The sequence below is a fragment of the Triticum urartu genome, chromosome 4 (assembly GCF_003073215.2).
Source record: "Triticum urartu cultivar G1812 chromosome 4, Tu2.1, whole genome shotgun sequence".
In the NCBI taxonomy this organism is placed as follows: Eukaryota; Viridiplantae; Streptophyta; class Magnoliopsida; order Poales; family Poaceae; genus Triticum; species Triticum urartu.
Window position 1 is genome coordinate 97,554,007 of NC_053025.1, and position 19,165 is coordinate 97,573,171.

Genomic DNA, 19,165 nt, shown 5'->3' on the forward strand with positions numbered 1-19,165 from the left:
AACAAAAATTGATCTATTTATTATATCTTCATTTTTCCTAAATTTGGGAAAGTCATATTATTCCCTCTCTCATATATTTTGACACCGGAAAAATTATTGAAGATAAAATAAATAAATCAAATGATCCTATTTTCAAAATTCGAGAAAACTCTCAAATATGAAAATAACGAAATCTCCAACTCTCTCCGAGGGTCCTTGAGTTGCGTGAAATTTCTAGGATCAACCAAAATGCAAGAAAATATGATATGCATATGATCTAGTGTATAACATTCCAAATTGAAAATTTGGGATGTTACAGTGCAGGTACTAGGTGACTTGTCCGTTCTCTCCTACTGGATTGATATCTTGGTTCTAAAAAACTGAGGGAAATACTTACGCTACTTTGCTGCATCACCCTTTCCTCTTCAAGGGAAAACCAATGCATGCTCAAGAGGTAGCAAGAAGGATTTCTGGCGCCGTTGCCGGGGAGATCTACGCCAAGTCAAGACATACCAAGTACCCAGCATAAACTCTTCTCACTCGCATTACATTATTTTCCATTCCCTTTGTTTTCCTCTCCCCCACTTCTAAAACAATTTTCGAAAAGATTTTCCCTTTTCTTCGCCCTTCTTCCGTCCGTCCTTCTGTTAGCTCGTGTTACCATGTGCCTTCTATTTGCTTGCATCTTTGCTTGCTAAAAGTCTATTGGCATGGATCCTCATCCAGTTGCTAATCTTTTTAAGAGATCCAATTATGATGAACCGATTGCTAGTGAGTTAAGTGCACTAGATTATCTTTATGAGGTTTTGCTTGAAATTCATGAATCTGAAAATTGTGATGAACTGTTGAAAGAAGAAATTTATGAAGTGATTCACAATAGCTCCTTGAATGAAAATCATGAATGCAATGATATTATTATAAATTCTATTAATGTCAATGATATGCAAAACCCTAAGCTTGGGGATGCTTATTTTTCTATGTCCACTACTTGTTGCAATGATCATGATTGGGGTGATTCTTCTTACAATCTTGAAAATTTATTTAAGCCCCATGACGAATATGAGATTGATAATAATGTTTGCAATAATACTAAAAGTGGGTTTGGAAGAGTTTCAACTTTAGATCCCACATATTTGGATAATGTTCAATCTTATGAAGTTTTTGATAAAAGTGGGTTCGGAGATGTCATGACTTTATTTTATGATAATCCCACTATTTCGTAAGAGTGTCAACTTTGCATGCATGTGGATCATGAAGAGAAAATTTTATGTGATAGCTATATTGTTGAATTTGATTATGATCCTACATGTAATTATTATGAGAGAGGAAAATATGGTTGTAGAAATTTTCTTGTTGAAAAATTACCTCTCGTTATGTTGAGATTGTTATTGTTTCTTTCTTCTTCCTTGCATATGATAGTTTTTGCTTGTCTTGATAATTTGTTTTCTTATAAAATCCCTATGAATAGAAAGCATTTTAGACTTAGACTTGTTTGTCACATGTTTTATGTTGCTCTCTTTGTGTTTCATTGCTATCTTTCATGTGAGCATCATTAAAATTATCGATGCCTACCTGGGGCGTTAAACAATAGTGCTTCTTGGGAGGCAACCCAATTTTATTTTTGTTCTTTGCTTTTTGTTCCTGTTTAGTAATAAATAATTCATCTAGCCTCTATTATGATTGTGTTTTTTATGTTTTAATTATTGTTTGTGCCAAGTAAAGCCTTTAGGATCTTCTGGGTGATTGTTGTTTGATCTTGCTGATAACAACAGAAAGTATGCGCTCATGAAAATAATTTTCATTTTTTACCAGAGAGCGATAAAATACCAATTCCAACTGCAGTAGATAAATATACTTTTTATCCTGGTCGTCCTAATTTTTCAGAATTTTTGGAGTTACATAAGTATTCGAAACCTCCAGATTGCTACATATTGTTCTGTTTTTGACAGATTCTGTTTTTCGTGTGTCGTTTGCTTATTTTGATGAATCTATGAGTAGTATCGGGGGGTACGAACCATAGAGAAGTTGGAATACAGTAGGTTTAACTACAATATAAATAAAGAATGAGTTCATTACAGTACCTTAAAGTGGTGGTTTATTTTCTTATACTAACGGACCTCATGGGATTTTATGTTGAAGTTTTGTGTTGTGAAGTTTTCAAGTTTTGGGGTAAAGATTTGATGGATTTTGGAATAAGGAGTGGCAAGAACCTAAGATTGGGGATGCCCAAGTCAGCCCAAGGTAAAATTCAAGGACAACCAAAAGCATCCCCTCTTTCGTCTTCGTCTATCGGTAACTATACTTGAGGCTATATTTTTATTCACCACATGATATGTGTTTTGCTTGGAGCGTCTTGTATGATTTGAGTCTTTGCTTTTTAGTTTAACACAATAATCCTTGTTGTACACACCCTTTGGGAGAAACACGCATGAATCGGAATTTATTAGAATACTCTATGTGCTTCACTTATATCTTTTGAGCTAGATAATTTTGCTCTAGTGCTTCGCTTATATCTTTTTAGAGCACGGTGGTGGTTTTATTTTATACAAATTATTGATCTCTCATGCTTCACTTATATTATTTTAAGAGTCTTTTAGAACAGCATGGTAATTTGCTTTGGCTATAAAATTAGTCCTAATATGATGGGCATCCAAGATGGGTATAATAAAAACTTTCATATAAAGTGCATTGAATACTATGAGAAGTTTGATTCCTTATGGTTGTTTTGAGATATGAAGATGGTGATATTAGAGTCATGCTAGTTGAGTAGTTGTGAATTTGAGAGATACTTGTGTTAAAGTTTGTGATTCCCGTAGCATGCACGTATGGTGAACCGTTATGTGATGAAGTCGGAGCATGATTTATTTTTTGATTGCCTTCCTTCTGAGTGGTGGTCGGGGACGAGCGATTGTCTTTTCCTACCAATCTATCCCCCTAGGAGCATGCACGTAGTACTTTGTTCCGATAACTAATAGATTTTTGCAATAAGTATGTGAGTTCTTTATGACTGATGTTGAGTCCATGGATTATACGCACTCTCACCCTTCCATCGTTGCGAGCCTCTCTAGTACTGTACCGCGCAACTTTCACCGGTACCATAAACCCACCATTTACCTTCCTCAAAACAGCCACCATACCTACCTATTATGGCATTTCCATAGCCATTACGAGATATATTACCATGCAACTTTCCACCATTCTATTTATTATGACACGCTTCATCATTGTCATATTGCTTTGCATGATCATGTAGTTGACATCGTATTTCTGGAAAAGCCACCTTCATAATTCTTTCATATATGTCACTCTTGATTCATTGCACATCCCGATACACTGCCGGAGGCATTCACATAGAGTCATATTTTGTTCTAATTATCGAGTTGTAATTCTTGAGTTCTAAGTAAATAAAAGTGTGATGATCTTCATTATTAGAGCATTATCCCAGTGAGGAAAGGATGATGGAGACTATGATTCCCACACAAGTTGGGATGAGACTCCGGACGAAAAAAAGGGGGGAAAGAGGCCATAAAAAGGCCCAAATAAGAAAAATTATAAAAAAGAGAGAGAACAAGAGAGAGGGGACAATGCTACTATCCTTTTTCCGCACTTGTGCTTCAAAATAGCACCATGATCTTCATGATAGAGAGTCTCCTATTTTGTCACTTTCATATACTAGTGGGAATCTTTCATTATAGAACTTAGCTTGTATATTCCAATGATGGGCTTCCTCAAAATGCCCTAGGTCTTCGTGAGCAAGCGAGTTGGATGCACACCCACTTAGTTTCTTTTTGAGCTTTCATACACTTATAGCTCTAGTGCATCCGTTGCATGGAAATCCCTGCTCACTCACATTGATATCTATTGATGGGCATCTCCATAGCCATCGATACGCCTAGTTGATGTGATACTATCTTCTCCTTTTTGTCTTCTCCACAACCACCATTCTATTCCACCTATAGTTCTATGTCCATGCTCACGCTCATGTATTGCGTGAAGATTGAAAACGTTTGATAACATCAAAAGTATGAAACAATTGCTTGGCTTGTCATCGGGGTTGTGCATGATTTAAATATTTGTGTGATGATGATAGAGCATAGCCAGACTATATGATTTTGTAGGGATAGCTTTCTTTGGCCATGTTATTTTGAGAAGACATGATTACTTTATTAGTATGCTTGAAGTATTATTATTTTTGTGTCAATATAAAACTTTTGTTTTGAATCTTTCGAATCTGAACATTCATGCCACAATAAAGAAAATTACATTGATAATTATGTTAGGTAGCATTCCACATCAAAAATTCTATTTTTATCATTTACTTACTCGAGGACGAGCAGGAATTAAGCTTGGGGATGCTTGATACGTCTCCAATGTGTCTATAATTTTTGATTGTTCCATGCTATTATATTATTTGTTTTGGATGTTTAATGGGTTTTAATATGCTATTATTTTTGGGACTAACCTATTAACCAGAGGCCTAGTGCCAGTTTCTATTTTTTTCCTATTTTAGAGTTTCGCAGAAAGGGAATACCAAACGGAGTCCAAATGGAATGAAACATTCACGATGATCTTTCTTGGACCAAAAGCAAACCAAATGACTTGGAGTGGAAGTCTGGAACTCCGCGAGGCGGCCACGAGGCAGGAGGGCGCACCTAGGGGGTAGGCGCGCCCCCCACCCTCGTGGGCCCCTCGTAGATCCACCGATGTACTTTTTCCCCTATATATACTCTTATACCCTAGATCAATCGCAGAGAGCCACAAGACCACTTTTCCACTGCCGCAACCTTCTGTACCCGTGAGATCCCAACTCGGGGCCTCTTCCGGTGATCTGCCGGAGGGGGAATCGATCACGGAGGGCTTCTACATCAACACCATAGCCTCTCCGATGAAGCGTGAGTAGTTTACCACAGACCTTCGAGTCCATAATTATTAGCTAGATGGCTTATTCTCTCTCTTTATTTCTCAATACAAAGTTCTCCTCGATGCTCTTGGAGATCTATTCGATGTAATACTCTTTTGCGGTGTGTTTGTCGAGATCCGATGAATTGTGGGTTTATGAAAAAAATTATCTATGAATATTATTTGGTTCTTCTCTGAATTCTTATATGCATGATTTGATATCTTTGCAAGTCTCTTCGAATTATCGGTTTAGTTTGGACTACTTGATTGATCTTTCTTGCAATGGGAGAAGTGCTTAGCTTTGGGTTCAATCTTGGGGTGTCCTTTCCCAGTGACAGTAGGGGCAGCAAGTCACGTATTGTATTGTTGCCATCGAGGATAAAAGATGAGGTTTATATCATATTGTTTGAGTTTATCCCTCTACATCATGTCATCTTGCTTAATGTGTTACTCTGTTCTTATGAACTTAATACTCTAGATGCATGCTGGATAGCGGTCGATGTGTGGATTAATAGTAGTAGAGGCAGAATCGTTTTGATCTACTTGACACGGACATGATGCCTATATTCATGATCATTGCCTTAGATATTCTTATAATTATGTGCTTTTCTATCAATTGCTCAGCAGTAATTTGTTCACCCACCGTAATACATGCTATGTTGAGAGAAGCCACTAGTGAAACCTATGGCCCCCGGGTATCTTTCTTATTATATTGCATCTCTTTTCTTTGCATCGCATCTCGTTTACTTTTTTGCAATCTTTACTTTCCAATCTATACAACAAAATTACCAAAAATATTTACTTTACTATCTTTATCAGATCTCACTTTTGCGAGTGACCGTGAAGGGATTGACAACCCCTTTATCGCGTTGGTTGCAAGGTTCTTGATTGTTTGTGCAGGTACTAGGTGACTTGTGTGTTGTCTCCTACTGGATTGATACCTTGGTTCTCAAAAACTGAGGGAAATACTTACGCTACTTTGTTGCATCACCCTTTCCTCTTCAAGGGAAAACCAATGCATGCTCAAGAGGTAGCACTAAGCACTACAACAATATGACCGAAGGAGTAAACTGTGGAGGGGGGCACCGCACACGGCTAAGAAACAACGGTTGTGCTTTGGGGTGCCCCCTGCCCCTGTATATAAAGGAGGGGAGGGAGAAGGCCGGCCAAGGGGCGCGCCATAGGGGGGACCGACTAGGACTCCCAATCCTAGTCCCCCTCCCCTTTCCTTTCTTTCGGATGGGGAAAAGGGAAGGAGAGGGAGAGGAAGAGGGAGAAGGCCTTTCCCCCTTGTCCAATTCAGACTCCCTTGGGGGGCACCCCTTCCAGGCTCCCCTCTCTCTCTCCTATGGCCCATATAGGCCCATTACTTCCCCGGGGGTTCTGGTAACCTCCCGGTACTCCGAAAAAATATCCGAACCGAAATCATTTCGGTGTTCGAATAGCATCGTCCAATATATCAATCTTTACCTCTCGACCATTTTGAGACTCCTCGTCATGTCTGTGATCTCATCCGGAACTCCGAACAATCTTCGGTCACCAAAATAGATAACTCATAATACAAATCATTATCGAACGTTAAGCGTGCGGACCCTACAGGTTCAAGAACTATGTAGACATGACCGAGACACATCTCTGGTCAATAACCAACAACAGAACCTGGATGCTCATATTGGTTCCTACATATTCTAGGAAGATCTTTATCGGTGAAACCGCAATGACAACATACGTCATTCCCTTTATCATCGGTATGTTACTTGCCTGAGATTCGATCGTCGGTATCTTTATACCTAGTTCAATATTGTTACCGGCAAGTCTCTTTACTCATTCCGTAATGCATCATCCCGCAACTAACTCATTAGTCACATTGTTTGCAAGGCTTATCATGATGTGCATTATCGAGAGGGCCCAGAGATACCTCTCCGATACTCGGAGTGATAAATCCTAATCTCGATTTATGTCAAACCAACAAACACCTTCGGAGAAACCTGTAGAGCATGTTTATAATCACCCAGTTATGTTGTGATATTTGATAGCACACAAGGTGTTCTTCCGGTATTCAGGAGTTGCATAATATCATAGTCAAAGGAATACGTATGAGTCATGAAGAAAGCAATAGCAATAAAACTTAACGATCAGTATGCTAAGCTAACGGATGGGTCTTGTCCATCACATAATTCTCTAATGATGTGATCCCGTTCATCAAATGACAACACATATCTATAGTTAGGTTACTTAACCATATTTGATTAACGAGCTAGTCAAGTAGAGGCATACTAGGGACACTCTGTTTTGTCTATGTATTCACACATGTATCAAGTTTCCGGTTAATACAATTCTAGCATGAATAATAAACATTTATCATGATATAAGTAAATATAAATAACAACTTTATTATTGCCTCTAGGGCATATTTCCTTCAATAACAACTTTATTATTGCCTCTAGGGCATATTTCCTTCAGTTTCCCACTTGCACTAGAGTCAATAATCTAGTTCACATCACCATGTGATTTAACACAAATAGTTCACATCTTTATGTGATTAACACACATAGTTCACATCGCCATGTAACCAACACCCAAAGGGTTACTAGAGTCAATAATCTAGTTCACATCGCTATGTGATTAACACCCAAAGAGTACTAAGGTGTAATCATGTTTTGCTTGTGAGAGAAGTTTAGTCAACGGGTCTGCCATATTCAGAACCATATGTATTTTGCAAATTTCTGTGTCTACAATACTCTACACGGACCTACTCGAGCTAATTGCTCCACTTTCAATATGTATCCAGATTGAGACACTGAGCCATCTAGATTAGTGTCAAAGCTTGCATCGACGTAACGCTTTACGACGAACTCCTTGTCACCTCCATAACCGAGAAACATTTCTTAGTCCTCTTCGGTAACTAAGGATAATTTTGACCGTTGTCCAGTGATCTACTCCTGGATCAATATTGTAACCCCTTGACAAACTCATGGTAAGGTACACAATATGTCTGGTACACAGCATGGCATACTTTATAGAACCTAAGGCTGAGGCATAGGGAATGACTTTCATTCTCTCTCTATCTTCTGCCGTGGTCGGGCTTTGAGTCTTACTCAACTTCACACCTTGCAACACAGGCAAGAACCCTTTCTTTGACTGATTCATTTTGAACTTCTTCAAAAATCTTGTCAAGGTATGTGCTTTTGAAAGTCCTATTAAGCGTCTCGATCTATATCTATAGATCTTGATGCCCAAAATATAAGCAGCTTCATTGAGGTCTTTCATTGAAAAACTCTTATTCAAGTATCCTTTTATGCTATCCAGAAATTCTATATCATTTCCAATCAACAATATGTCATCCACATATAATATTAGAAATGCTACAGAGCTCCCACTCACTTTATTGTAAATACAGGCTTCTCCAAAAGTCTGTATAAAACCATATGCTTTGATCACCTCATCAAAGCATATATTGCAACTCCGAGATGCTTGCACCAGTCCATAAATGGATCGCTGGAGCTTGCACACTTTGTTAACACCTTTAGGATCGACAAATCCTTCTGGTTGCATCATATACAACTCTTCTTTAAGAAATCCATTAAGGAATGCAATTTTGACGTCCATTTGCTAGATTTTATAATCATAAAATGCAGCAATTGCTAACATGATTTGGACAGACTTAAGCATTGCTAAGGGTGAGAAGGTCTCATCATAGTCAACTCCTTGAACTTGTCCAAAACCTTTCACGACAAGTAGAGCTTTGTAGATAGTAACATTACCATCAGCGTCAGTCTTCCTCTTGAAGATCCATTTATTCTCTATGGCTTTCCAATCATCGGGAAAGTCAAGCAAAGTCCATACTTTGTTCTCATACATGGATCCCATCTCAGATTTCATGGCATCAAGCCATTTCGCGGAATCTGGGCTCATCATCGCTTCCTCATAGTTCGTAGGTTCATCATGGTCTAGTAACATGACTTGCAGAACAGGATTACCGTACCACTCTGGTGCGGAACGTACTCTGGTTGACCTACGAGGTTTGGTAGTAACTTGATCTGAAGTTTCATGATCATCATCATTAGATTCCTCTCTAGTTGGTGTAGGCATCACGAGAACGGTTTTATGTGATGGGCTACTTTCCAATTCGAGATAAGGTACAATTACCTCATCAAGTTCTACTTTCCTCCACTCCATTCTTTCGAGAGAAACTCCTTCTCTAGAAAGGATCCATTCTTAGCAACAAAGATCTTGCCTTCGGATCTATGATAGAAGGTGTACCCAACAGTTTCTTTTGGGTATCCTATAAAGACGCACTTCTCTAAATTGGGTTCTAGTTTATCAGGTTGAAGCTTTTTCACATAAGCATCGCGACCCCAAACTTTAAGAAACGACAACTTAGGTTTATTGCCAAACCATAGTTCATACGACGTCGTCTCAACGGATTTAGATGGTGCCCTATTTAACGTAAATGCAACTGTCTCTAATGCATAACCCCAAAACGATAGTGGTAAATCGGTAAGAGACATCATAGATCGCACCATATCCAATAAAGTACGGTTACGATGTTTGGACACGCCATTACGTTGCAGTGTTCCAGGTGGCGTGAGTTGTGAAACTATTCCACATTGTTTTAAATGAAGGCCAAACTCATAACCCAAATATTCTCCTCCGCAATCAGATCGTAGAAACTTTATTTTCTTGTTACGATGATTATCCACTTCACTCTGAAATTCTTTGAACTTTTCAATTGTTTCATACTTGTGTTTCATTAAGTAGATATACCTATATCTGCTCAAATCATCTGTGAAGGTCAGAAAATAACAATATTCGTCGCGAGCCTCAACACTTATTGGACCGCATACATCGGTATGTATTATTTCCAATAAGTCATTAGCTCGCTCCATTGTTCCTGAGAACGGAGTTTTAGTCATCTTGCCCATGAGGCATGGTTCGCAAGTATCAAAATAATTCATAATCAAGTGATTCCAAAAGCTCATCTGCATGGAGTTTCTTCATGCGCTTTACACCAATATGACCTAAACGACAGTGCTACAAATATAGTACACTATCATTATCAACTTTGCATCTTTTGGCATCAATATTATGAATATGTGTATCACTATGATTGAGATCCAATAAACCATTTACATTGGGTGTATGACCATAGAAGGGTTTATTCATGTAAACAGAACAACAATTATTCTCTGACTTAAATGAATAACCGTATCACAATAAACAAGATCCAATCATATTCATGCTCAACGCAAACACCAAATAATATTTATTTAGGTTCAACACTGGTCCCGAAGGTAGAGGGAGTGTGCGATGGTGATCTTATCAACCTTGGAATCACTTCCAACACACATCGTCACCTTGCCCTTAACTAGTCTCTGTCCATTCTGTAACTCCAGTTTCGAGTTACTAATCTTAGCAACTGAGTTGTATCAAATCCCATGGGGTTACTATGAACACTAGTAAAATACACATCAATAACATGTATTTCAAATATACCTTTGTTCACTCTGCCATCCTTCTTATCCGCCAAATACTTGGGCTAGTTCCGCTTACAGTGACTATTCCCTTTGTAATAGAAGCACTCAGTTTCAAGCTTAGGTCTAGCTTTGGGCTTATTCACGGAGTGGAAAGTTGCTTGCCATTCTTCTTGAAGTTCCCTCTCTTTCCCTTGCCTTTTTTCTTGAAACTAGTGGTCTTATTAACCATCAACACTTGATGCTCTTTCTTGATTTCTACCTTCGCCGATCTCAGCTCGCGAAGAGCTTGGGAATCGTTTTTGTCATCCCTTGCATATTATAGTTCATCACGAAGTTTTAGCAGCTTGATGATAGTGACTAGAGAACTCTGTCAATCACTATATATCTTATCTGGAAGATTAACTCCCACTTGATTCAAGCGATTGTAGTACCTAGACATTCTGAGTACATGCTCACTTGTCGAGCTATTCTCCTCCATCTTGTAGGCAAAGTACTTGTCAGAGGTTTCATACCTCTCAACATGGGCATGAATATGAAATACCAATTTTCAGCTCTTAGAACATCTCATATGCTCCGTGGCGTTCAAAACATTTCTAAAGTCCCGGTTCTAAGCCGTAAAGCATGGCGCACTAAACTATCAAGTAGTCATCATATTGAGCTTGTCAACTGTTCATAACATCTGCATCTATTCCTGTAATAGGTTTGTCACCTAGCGGTGCATCAAGGACCTAGGGGCTGGTTTGTCCCTTACTTGGCCCATTAGGCCCATGTAGTTGTCGGGGGGATGCCCGGAACCCCTTTTGGTGACCCAATATGCACCCGGTACCCAGGAACACTTTCGGTGTCTAAATACCATCGTCCAATATGAATCTTTACCTCTCGACCATTTTAGGAATCCTCGTAATGTCCGTGATCTCATCCGGGACTCCGAACAACATTCGGTCACCAAATCACATAACTCATATAATACAAAATCGTCATCAAACGTTAAGTGTGTGGACCCTATGGGTTCGAGAACTATGTAGACATGACCGAGACACCTCTCTGGTCAATAACCAACAGCGGAACCTGGATGCTCATATTGGTTCCCACATATTCTACGAAGATCTTTATCGGTCGTACCGTAATGACAACATATGTTATTCCCTTTGTCATCGGTATGTTACTTGCCCGAGATTCGATCGTCGGTATCTTCATACCTAGTTCAATCTTGTTACCGGCAAGTCTCTTTACTCATTCCGTAATACATCATCCTGCAACTAAATCATTAGTCATATGGCTTGCAAGGCTTATTATGATGTGCATTACCGAGAGGGCCCAGAGATACCTCTCCGATACTCGGAGTGACAAATCCTAATCTCGATCTATGCCAACCCAAAAAACACACCTTCGGAGGTACTTGTAGAGCATCTTTATAATCACTCAGTTACGTTGTGACGTTTGATAGCACAAGTTTCCAAATCCCTTGTTAGATACACCATTCTCTGCCTTCCATTGCAGCAATTCCAGTGTGGTGCCCAGCTTTTTCTTGTCAGCTTTGCAATTCGGGTACAACAATTTTGTTGGGGAACGTAGCATGCAATTTCAAAAAATTCCTACGCTCACGCAAGATCTATCTAAGAGATGCATAGCAATGAGAGGGGGAGAGTGTGTCCACGTACCCTCGTAGACTGAAAGCAGAAGCGTTTGTTAACGTGGTTGATGTAGTCGAACTTCTTCTTGTTCCGACCGATCAAGCACCGAATGTACGGCACCTCTGAGTTCAGCACACGTTCAGCTCGATGATGTCCCTCGAACTCTTGATCCAGCAAAGTGTCGAGGGAGAGTTCCGTCAGTATGACGGCGTGGTGACAATGATGGTGAAGTGATCTGCGCAGGGCTTCGCCTAAGCACTACGTGAATATGACCGGAGGCATAAACTATGGAGGCGGGCGCAGCACACAGCTTGGTACAATTGATGTTCTGTGTTCTAGCGGTGCCCCCCCTCATATATATAGGTTGGAGGGGAGGAGAGGCAGCCAAGGGGCACCCCAAGTAGGAGGAATCCTACTTGGGTGCTTCCCTATTCGGCCTCCCCCCTTCCATATCCATCCGGAGGGGCAAGGAAGGAGGAGGGAGGAGAGAAGGAAGGGGGAGGCCGAATTGCTCCCCTTCCTTTCTCTCTTCCCCTCTTTCCTTCCCCCTTATTTGGCTTATATGGGGCGCACTAGCCCCCTAGGGGCTGGTCTGTCCCCTTCTTGGCCCATTAGGCCCATGTAGTTGCCGGGGGGATGCCAGGAACCCCTTTCGGTGACCCGATATGCACCAGGTACCCCCGGAACACTTCCGGTGTCCGAATACCATCGTCCAATGTATGAATCTTTACCTCTCGACTATTTCGAGACTCCTCGTCATGTCTGTGATCTCATCCGAGACTCCGAACAACACTCGGTCACCAAATCACATAACTCATGCAATACAAAATCGTCATCGAACATTAACTGTGCGGACCCTACGGGTTCGAGAACTATATAGACATGACCAAGACACCTCTCTGGTCAATAATCAACAGCGGAACCTGGATGCTCATATTGGTTTCCACATATTCTACGAAGATCCTTATCGGGTGTACCGTAATGACAACATAGGTTATTCCTTTGTCATCGGTATGTTACTTGCCCGAGATTCGATTGTCGGTATCTTCATACCTAGTTCAATCTCGTTACCGGCAAGTCTCTTTACTCATTCCATAATACATCATCCCGCAACTAACTCATTAGTCCCATTGCTTGCAAGGCTTATTGTGATATGCATTATCGAGAGGGCCCAGGGATACCTCTCCGATACTCGGAGTGACACATCCTAATCTCGATCTATGCCAACCCAACAAACACCTTCGAAGATACCCGTAGAGCATCTTTATAATCACCCAGTTACGTTGTGATGTTTGATAGCACAGAAGGTATTCCTCCAGTATCCGGGAGTTGCATAATCTCATAGTCGAAGGAATATGTATATGACATGAAGAAAGCTATAGCAATAAAACTGAACGATCAACATGCTAAGCTAATGGATGGGTCTTGTCCATCACATCATTCTCCTAATGATGTGATCCCATTTATCAAATGACAACACATGTCTATGGTTAGGAAACTTAACCATCTTTAATTAACGAGCTAGTTTAGTAGAGGCTTACTAGGGACACGGTGTTATGTCTATGTATCCACACATGTATCAAGTTTCCGATTAATACAATTCTAGCATGAATAATAAAAATTTATCATGATATAAGGAAATATAAATAACAACTTTATTATTGCCTCTAGGGCATATTTCCTTCAAATTTCTTGTGATCCTCTAACATGCGCTGCAACTTCAGCCTCTCCTTCTTACTTGCACAGTTTCTCTTTGCATAGGCAATGGCATGACCTAGATCATCAGCGGGCTCATCTGATGTCTCTTCTTCAGCTTCTTCCCGCATTGCCGGCCCAGCTTCTTTTCCCATTGTTGTACCATCGTATTCAGGAAACTCATGGCCAGGATAGCTGTCGTCGTCCTCTTCTTCTTCATTATCTTCCATCATAACCCCTCTTTCTCCATGCTTGGTCCAAACATTATAGTGGGGCATGAAACCGGACTCAAACATGTGCTAGTGAATGGTTCTTGAGTTAGAGTAATTGTGATCATTCTTACAGCCAGCACATGGATAAGACATAAAACCATCCACCCGCTTGTTTACCTTAGCCGCAAGCAGAAAAGTACACACGCCATTAATGAACTGGGGAGAGTATAGGTCATCGTACATCCATTGCCGGCTCATCTTCATTACACGGCACCGAAAAGAACAAATTAATACAAGTTCATACACACTTATTCTCATAAAACAACATACAAACTCTCTAGCTAAATCATTTAAATGCAATAACAAAGGAGATCAAAATCGCAACTAAGGTAACAATTGATCCAACGGCATAATGATACCAAGCCTCACTATCAATGGCATATTTTCTAATCTTCAAGCACATTTTTTCCATCTTGATCTTGTGATCATCGACGACATCGGCAACATGCAACTCCAATTCCATCTTCTCATCCTCAATTATTTTTCTATTTTTCTTTCAAATACACGTTTTAATTTTCAACTGCATTTAACCTCTCGACAATAGGGTCGGTTGGAATTTCCGGTTCACATACCTCCTAAATAAAAATATCTATGTCAACTTGATGGGCATAACTTTTCATAAACACGAAATGCAACAAATAGTTATAAAAGAGAATATACCACATCCGAATCATAAACCGGACGAGGGCCAACGAGGACGGATATCAAAACCGTGGCACTATGTATAACAAACAACGTACGGATAAGATAATTATACAAGTAACTATATATCTAAATCACACAAACATGATTTTTTTATATATAAAAATAAGAACAAGAGGCTCACCAGAAGGTGGTGCCGGCGACGGGACGGTGCGGGCGATCGACGGTGGTTAGGACAGAGACGGGAAGGCACTAAGTAAACCACACCTACATATGCAAACTAAGAGTCATTTTGAGCTCAAGTTGCATATAAATCAAATAAACTACCACATACAATTCCTCCCAAACTAAAATCCACAAATCACTATACTTATAGAGCATTGCAAGAGCTAATCTATCAATGTTAGATGAAAGGACAAAGTTTCTAACATTTGTGATCACTTGGATGGATGGGGTGCCTTCAAATCTTGACAAATTTTGGCAAAAATGGAAGATGCACTCGAGAGGAGAGGAAGAAAACAAAGAGGAGAGGAAAGGGGAAGAACAGAGAGCCCAGGCTCAAAGAAGGATTTATATAGGATGATCTTTAGTCCCGGTTGGTTATATGAACCGGGACTAAAGGTGCATCTCTAGTCCCGGTTCGTTCCACGAACCGAGACTAAAGGTATTGGTGGGGCCACAACTCGACACCAGCCTGCCACCACCTCTTTAGTCCCTGTTCGTGGCACGAACCGGCACTAAAGGTTCGCCACGAACCGAGACTAATGAGTGCCGCCCGCTAGCCGTTGGAACCGGCACTGATGGTCACATTAGTGCTGTTTTATTTACAAACCGGGACTAATGAGCTGAACGTTAGGCCATTTTTCTACTAGTGTGCATTGTGCGTGCAGCAAGAGGGAGGGGCGAGAGAGAGAGAGAGGAAGGGAATGTGTGGGCGGAGAGGAGGGCACAAGCGGTTTTTGTAGCCGCCGAGGGAGGGCGGTGGCGTGCACAGGTGAGGCGTCGGAGATTAATGTGGGCGGTGGCATGTGCAGGTGAGGCTATGCGACGCGTTGGCTTAATGGCGGCGGGGCAGCACAACCGAGGCAAGGCGACATGTCACGTTAATGGTGGCGCATGCGAGGCACAACAGCGCGTGCATGGCCCTTGGGCACCACGTTTGACAGGTCGAACCCCGTGTAATGGCAGGACGGGCGAGGTGCAGCGGCGCGTGCGTGGGCCTGGGATGCCGTGTTTGCCACGTTGAACACCCACATACGGCAAATGTATACATGTACAGAGGGTGCATATCTGCGTGCTCCTCGGCTACTTGGGTTGACGACCTTTTTAATAAAAAATCATCCTATCATTTGTTATGAAGAGGTATGGACAAATCTGGTTCATCGATGTGTTTAGCGGGGTTGTATTGAAAAAATGTTATATGCGACTTTTGTTAACAATCATTTTTTATGGTAATCTACCTTGTGAATTATTATCCTTATTTTTTTCACAATTGTTAAATTAAATGAGAAAGCTATTTGTCTGCCGACTGTCAGTTAGCGACAAGCACGTATGATCGCCTTTTTTTCCTCTCTGGCACGTAAAAAGAGCTTAAAAAAATAGTGCCACCGCGCTAGGATTCAAACACACAACTTATTGGTTGTGGCCACAAAGCATTACCAGCTAAGCTAACTACATGTTCTTTCATTTGCGGGTTAATTTTATTTCTACCTTAGTAAATGAGAGCGAGAAAGAAAGACCACAACGCCTTTGATGAGACAAAACCATTTGCTCCAAGTTTTTTAAAGGGCCGATGCAACGTGTTTTGTACTCCACTTGTCTTTTTTTTGTAGTGATGAATGTTTTCCAGAGAAATAAATGTTTCACTCCTATAGAATTCGAACAACGGTCTTTTTCTCGTTTGTCATATCTCGGTAAATTCTTTTGTAATGAGCTTGATAATTATAGGTACCACAAACCGATAGCTTATGTAAAAATATCGTCGTAGCTTTTTTTTAAAAAAAACTAATGTAAACATACACTCAGTAACTTTTTTGTATGAATAGTATGGTAACTCACACATCGCATATCTGATAATTTATGCACCACGGTCCTGGTAACTTCAGCGGCCGAGGGGGGGGGGAGTTGATCAAATATACCCCGGTAACTTTTCTGCGAATAGCATGATAACTCACACATTGCAGACCCGATAACTTATGTACCCCTGTCCTGGTAGCTTTGGCGACCGAGGGAGGGGGGGTTGACGAACTTTTGTGTGAATAGCATGGTAACTCACGCCTCGCAGACCTGATAACTTATGCACCCCATCCTGATAACTTTGGCAACGAACGCGGGGGGGGGGGGGGGGGGGGGGGAGTGATGAAAAATATCCCTCGGTAGATTTTTCATCCTCATGATAGTCACACTCATGTACTTTATAACTTATGGACCCCAGTCGCGATAACTTTGGTATGGGGGGGGGGGGGGGAGTTGACGAAACGTCCCCTCGGTAACTTTTTATGTGAATAGTATGGTAACTCACACAACGCACACCTAATGACTTATGTACCCCAGTCCTGATAGCTTTGGCATGAGGAGGGTGGGGGGCGGGGGTCCGGTAACATTTGTGTGAATAGCATGGTAACCCACACATTTGCAGACATGATAACTTATTCTTTACCCCGGCCCTGGTAACATTGGCGAGGGGGGTTGATTAAATATACCCACGGTAACTTTCATGTTAATAGCACGGTAACTCATGCCTCGCAGACCTGATAACTTGTATACCCTGGTCTTGATAACTTTGGGGACCAGGGTGGGGGAGGGAGGGGCATCATGAAATATACCCCCAGTAACTTTCATTGATGAAGTGATTTTTTTTCCAGAAAAATAGCTTTCCACTTTTCTTATGACAGTAGTAAGAAAGAGTTTAAAATAATTTCGTTTTCAACTAGTGAACAACAAACTAGGTTGGCGTGATGGTTGTCTGGCTTTGTACTTGGGCTTGTCCTTTCCAACCTGACGCAGGCTTGATTCCCATGTAGGTAATTTTTTCCGCGTTTTTAATTATGGTGCAATAAATCGATCGGGAGGAGCACGGGAACTTCACGTCCAGTCGACTTTATCCAACTAATGATGGATTTTCTCAAACATTTTTTAGCCTATCATTTTCTTATCATTCTTCCCTCTTGCTCATCGCCTTATACTGCGTGAAATATAAGGACAAAGATAGGGATTGAAGGCTGACTGACATTTACTAAAATGGGAGAACTTTAAAATGTTTTTCATTGGACTCGGTTCACCTAGTCCTCGACGCCATATACACTGATAGTAGATAACAGTAACTACAGAAGTAAGATTAGACCACAAGCCGGTAGCCGAGCTCTACTTGATTTTATTTGCAACGAAAATAGATAGCTTCATTCGTACCCTAGCCATATATAGCTAGTTACAGTCACAGGAGGCGGACGCGACTGTCATCGGGTAGGGAAAGGAGTTGCCGTACTGGAACGACACAGGGAAGCTGGGCTCGATGGACCTGCCGCCATTGACGAGGCAGTCGTTGAAGCCGAGACGGCGGAACTTGTCTGGGTCGATGACGTCATTTGAGGCGAAGTCGCCGCACGCGACGTGGACGTCGCACACGGCGCAGTCGATGCAGGTGTTGGTGAACTCCACGCTGTACGTCGGCATGCCGCCGGCCATGCTCGGCGCGTTGTTCTGGAACACCTCCAGGAGGTCCTCCGAGCACTCCTCCAGCTCCAACGGCTCCGCCGAGGGGCCTCCGGCGCCGCTCGATGACACGGAAGATGCATCGACGCTGAGCATCTTGCGCGACTGATGCGGATGCTGCTGCAGCGAGGAAGACGCTGAAACTGGCACAGCAAAACAAGTGAGCAAAAGATGAAGAATTAGTATGCATGCGGATCTAAGCTTACGTACGTACTACATTTGATTACCTTCAAAGCAAGCTTGGAGCAGGAGCATGGTGACGACGACCACAGCTGCAGCGCTTGAACGAATCCGAAAGCACGCCATGGCGCCTTTGTGTTTCTTCCTGCCTCAGGCCTTGCTGCTACTACCTTGACTTGCACCATCCACCGGGAGTGCGTACTTATAATACTGCTAGTAGCAGGTTCCCTTGGCAAACTAAACGCCGGCGCAGCAAAGCAAAGATACTCGTACGACGTAGCGCCGTCCATAATTTACTGATGGCTTGGGAAACGAAGCTAGCTAGCCAGGCTGCTGCTTTGGGTTGAACACCGCGGAGTTAATAACCGAGACAGACGTGCGTACGACCAGCCAATGCATGCATTGCGCCGGCGCCGCCGAGTTTCACGCACCGCAATTACTTCGCTGATCCCGTGTGGCTTTTTTTTTTACCGGATGTACCCCTCTCCATTTGCATGAAACGAAAATAGTACAGTTCCAGACATAACCAGGAAGAAGAGAAAGAGGGTAGCGAGTTCAACGCACTGCTAGAAAACCCACTATGCCCGCCCGCCATCAAAACGAGCACTGTGAGGCGAAAACCTGACAGCACCACTCAGTTTTAAGAGATTACAAAACCAGACACAAAAATAACAGG

General features: G+C 41.6%; 1 protein-coding gene across 1 annotated transcript; it reads right to left on the bottom strand.

Annotated features, from left to right (window-relative positions):
- Positions 1-17,897: 17,897 nt before the first annotated feature.
- On the bottom strand, positions 17,898-18,656 carry LOC125553622 (TPD1 protein homolog 1B-like). Its single transcript, XM_048717379.1, has 2 exons — positions 18,537-18,656; positions 17,898-18,452 (listed from the first exon to the last, which is right to left on the bottom strand). The coding sequence occupies exons 1-2, from the start codon at positions 18,613-18,615 to the stop codon at positions 18,022-18,024; spliced, it is 510 nt and encodes a 169-aa protein (XP_048573336.1). The 5' UTR covers positions 18,616-18,656; the 3' UTR covers positions 17,898-18,021.
- Positions 18,657-19,165: the final 509 nt, after the last annotated feature.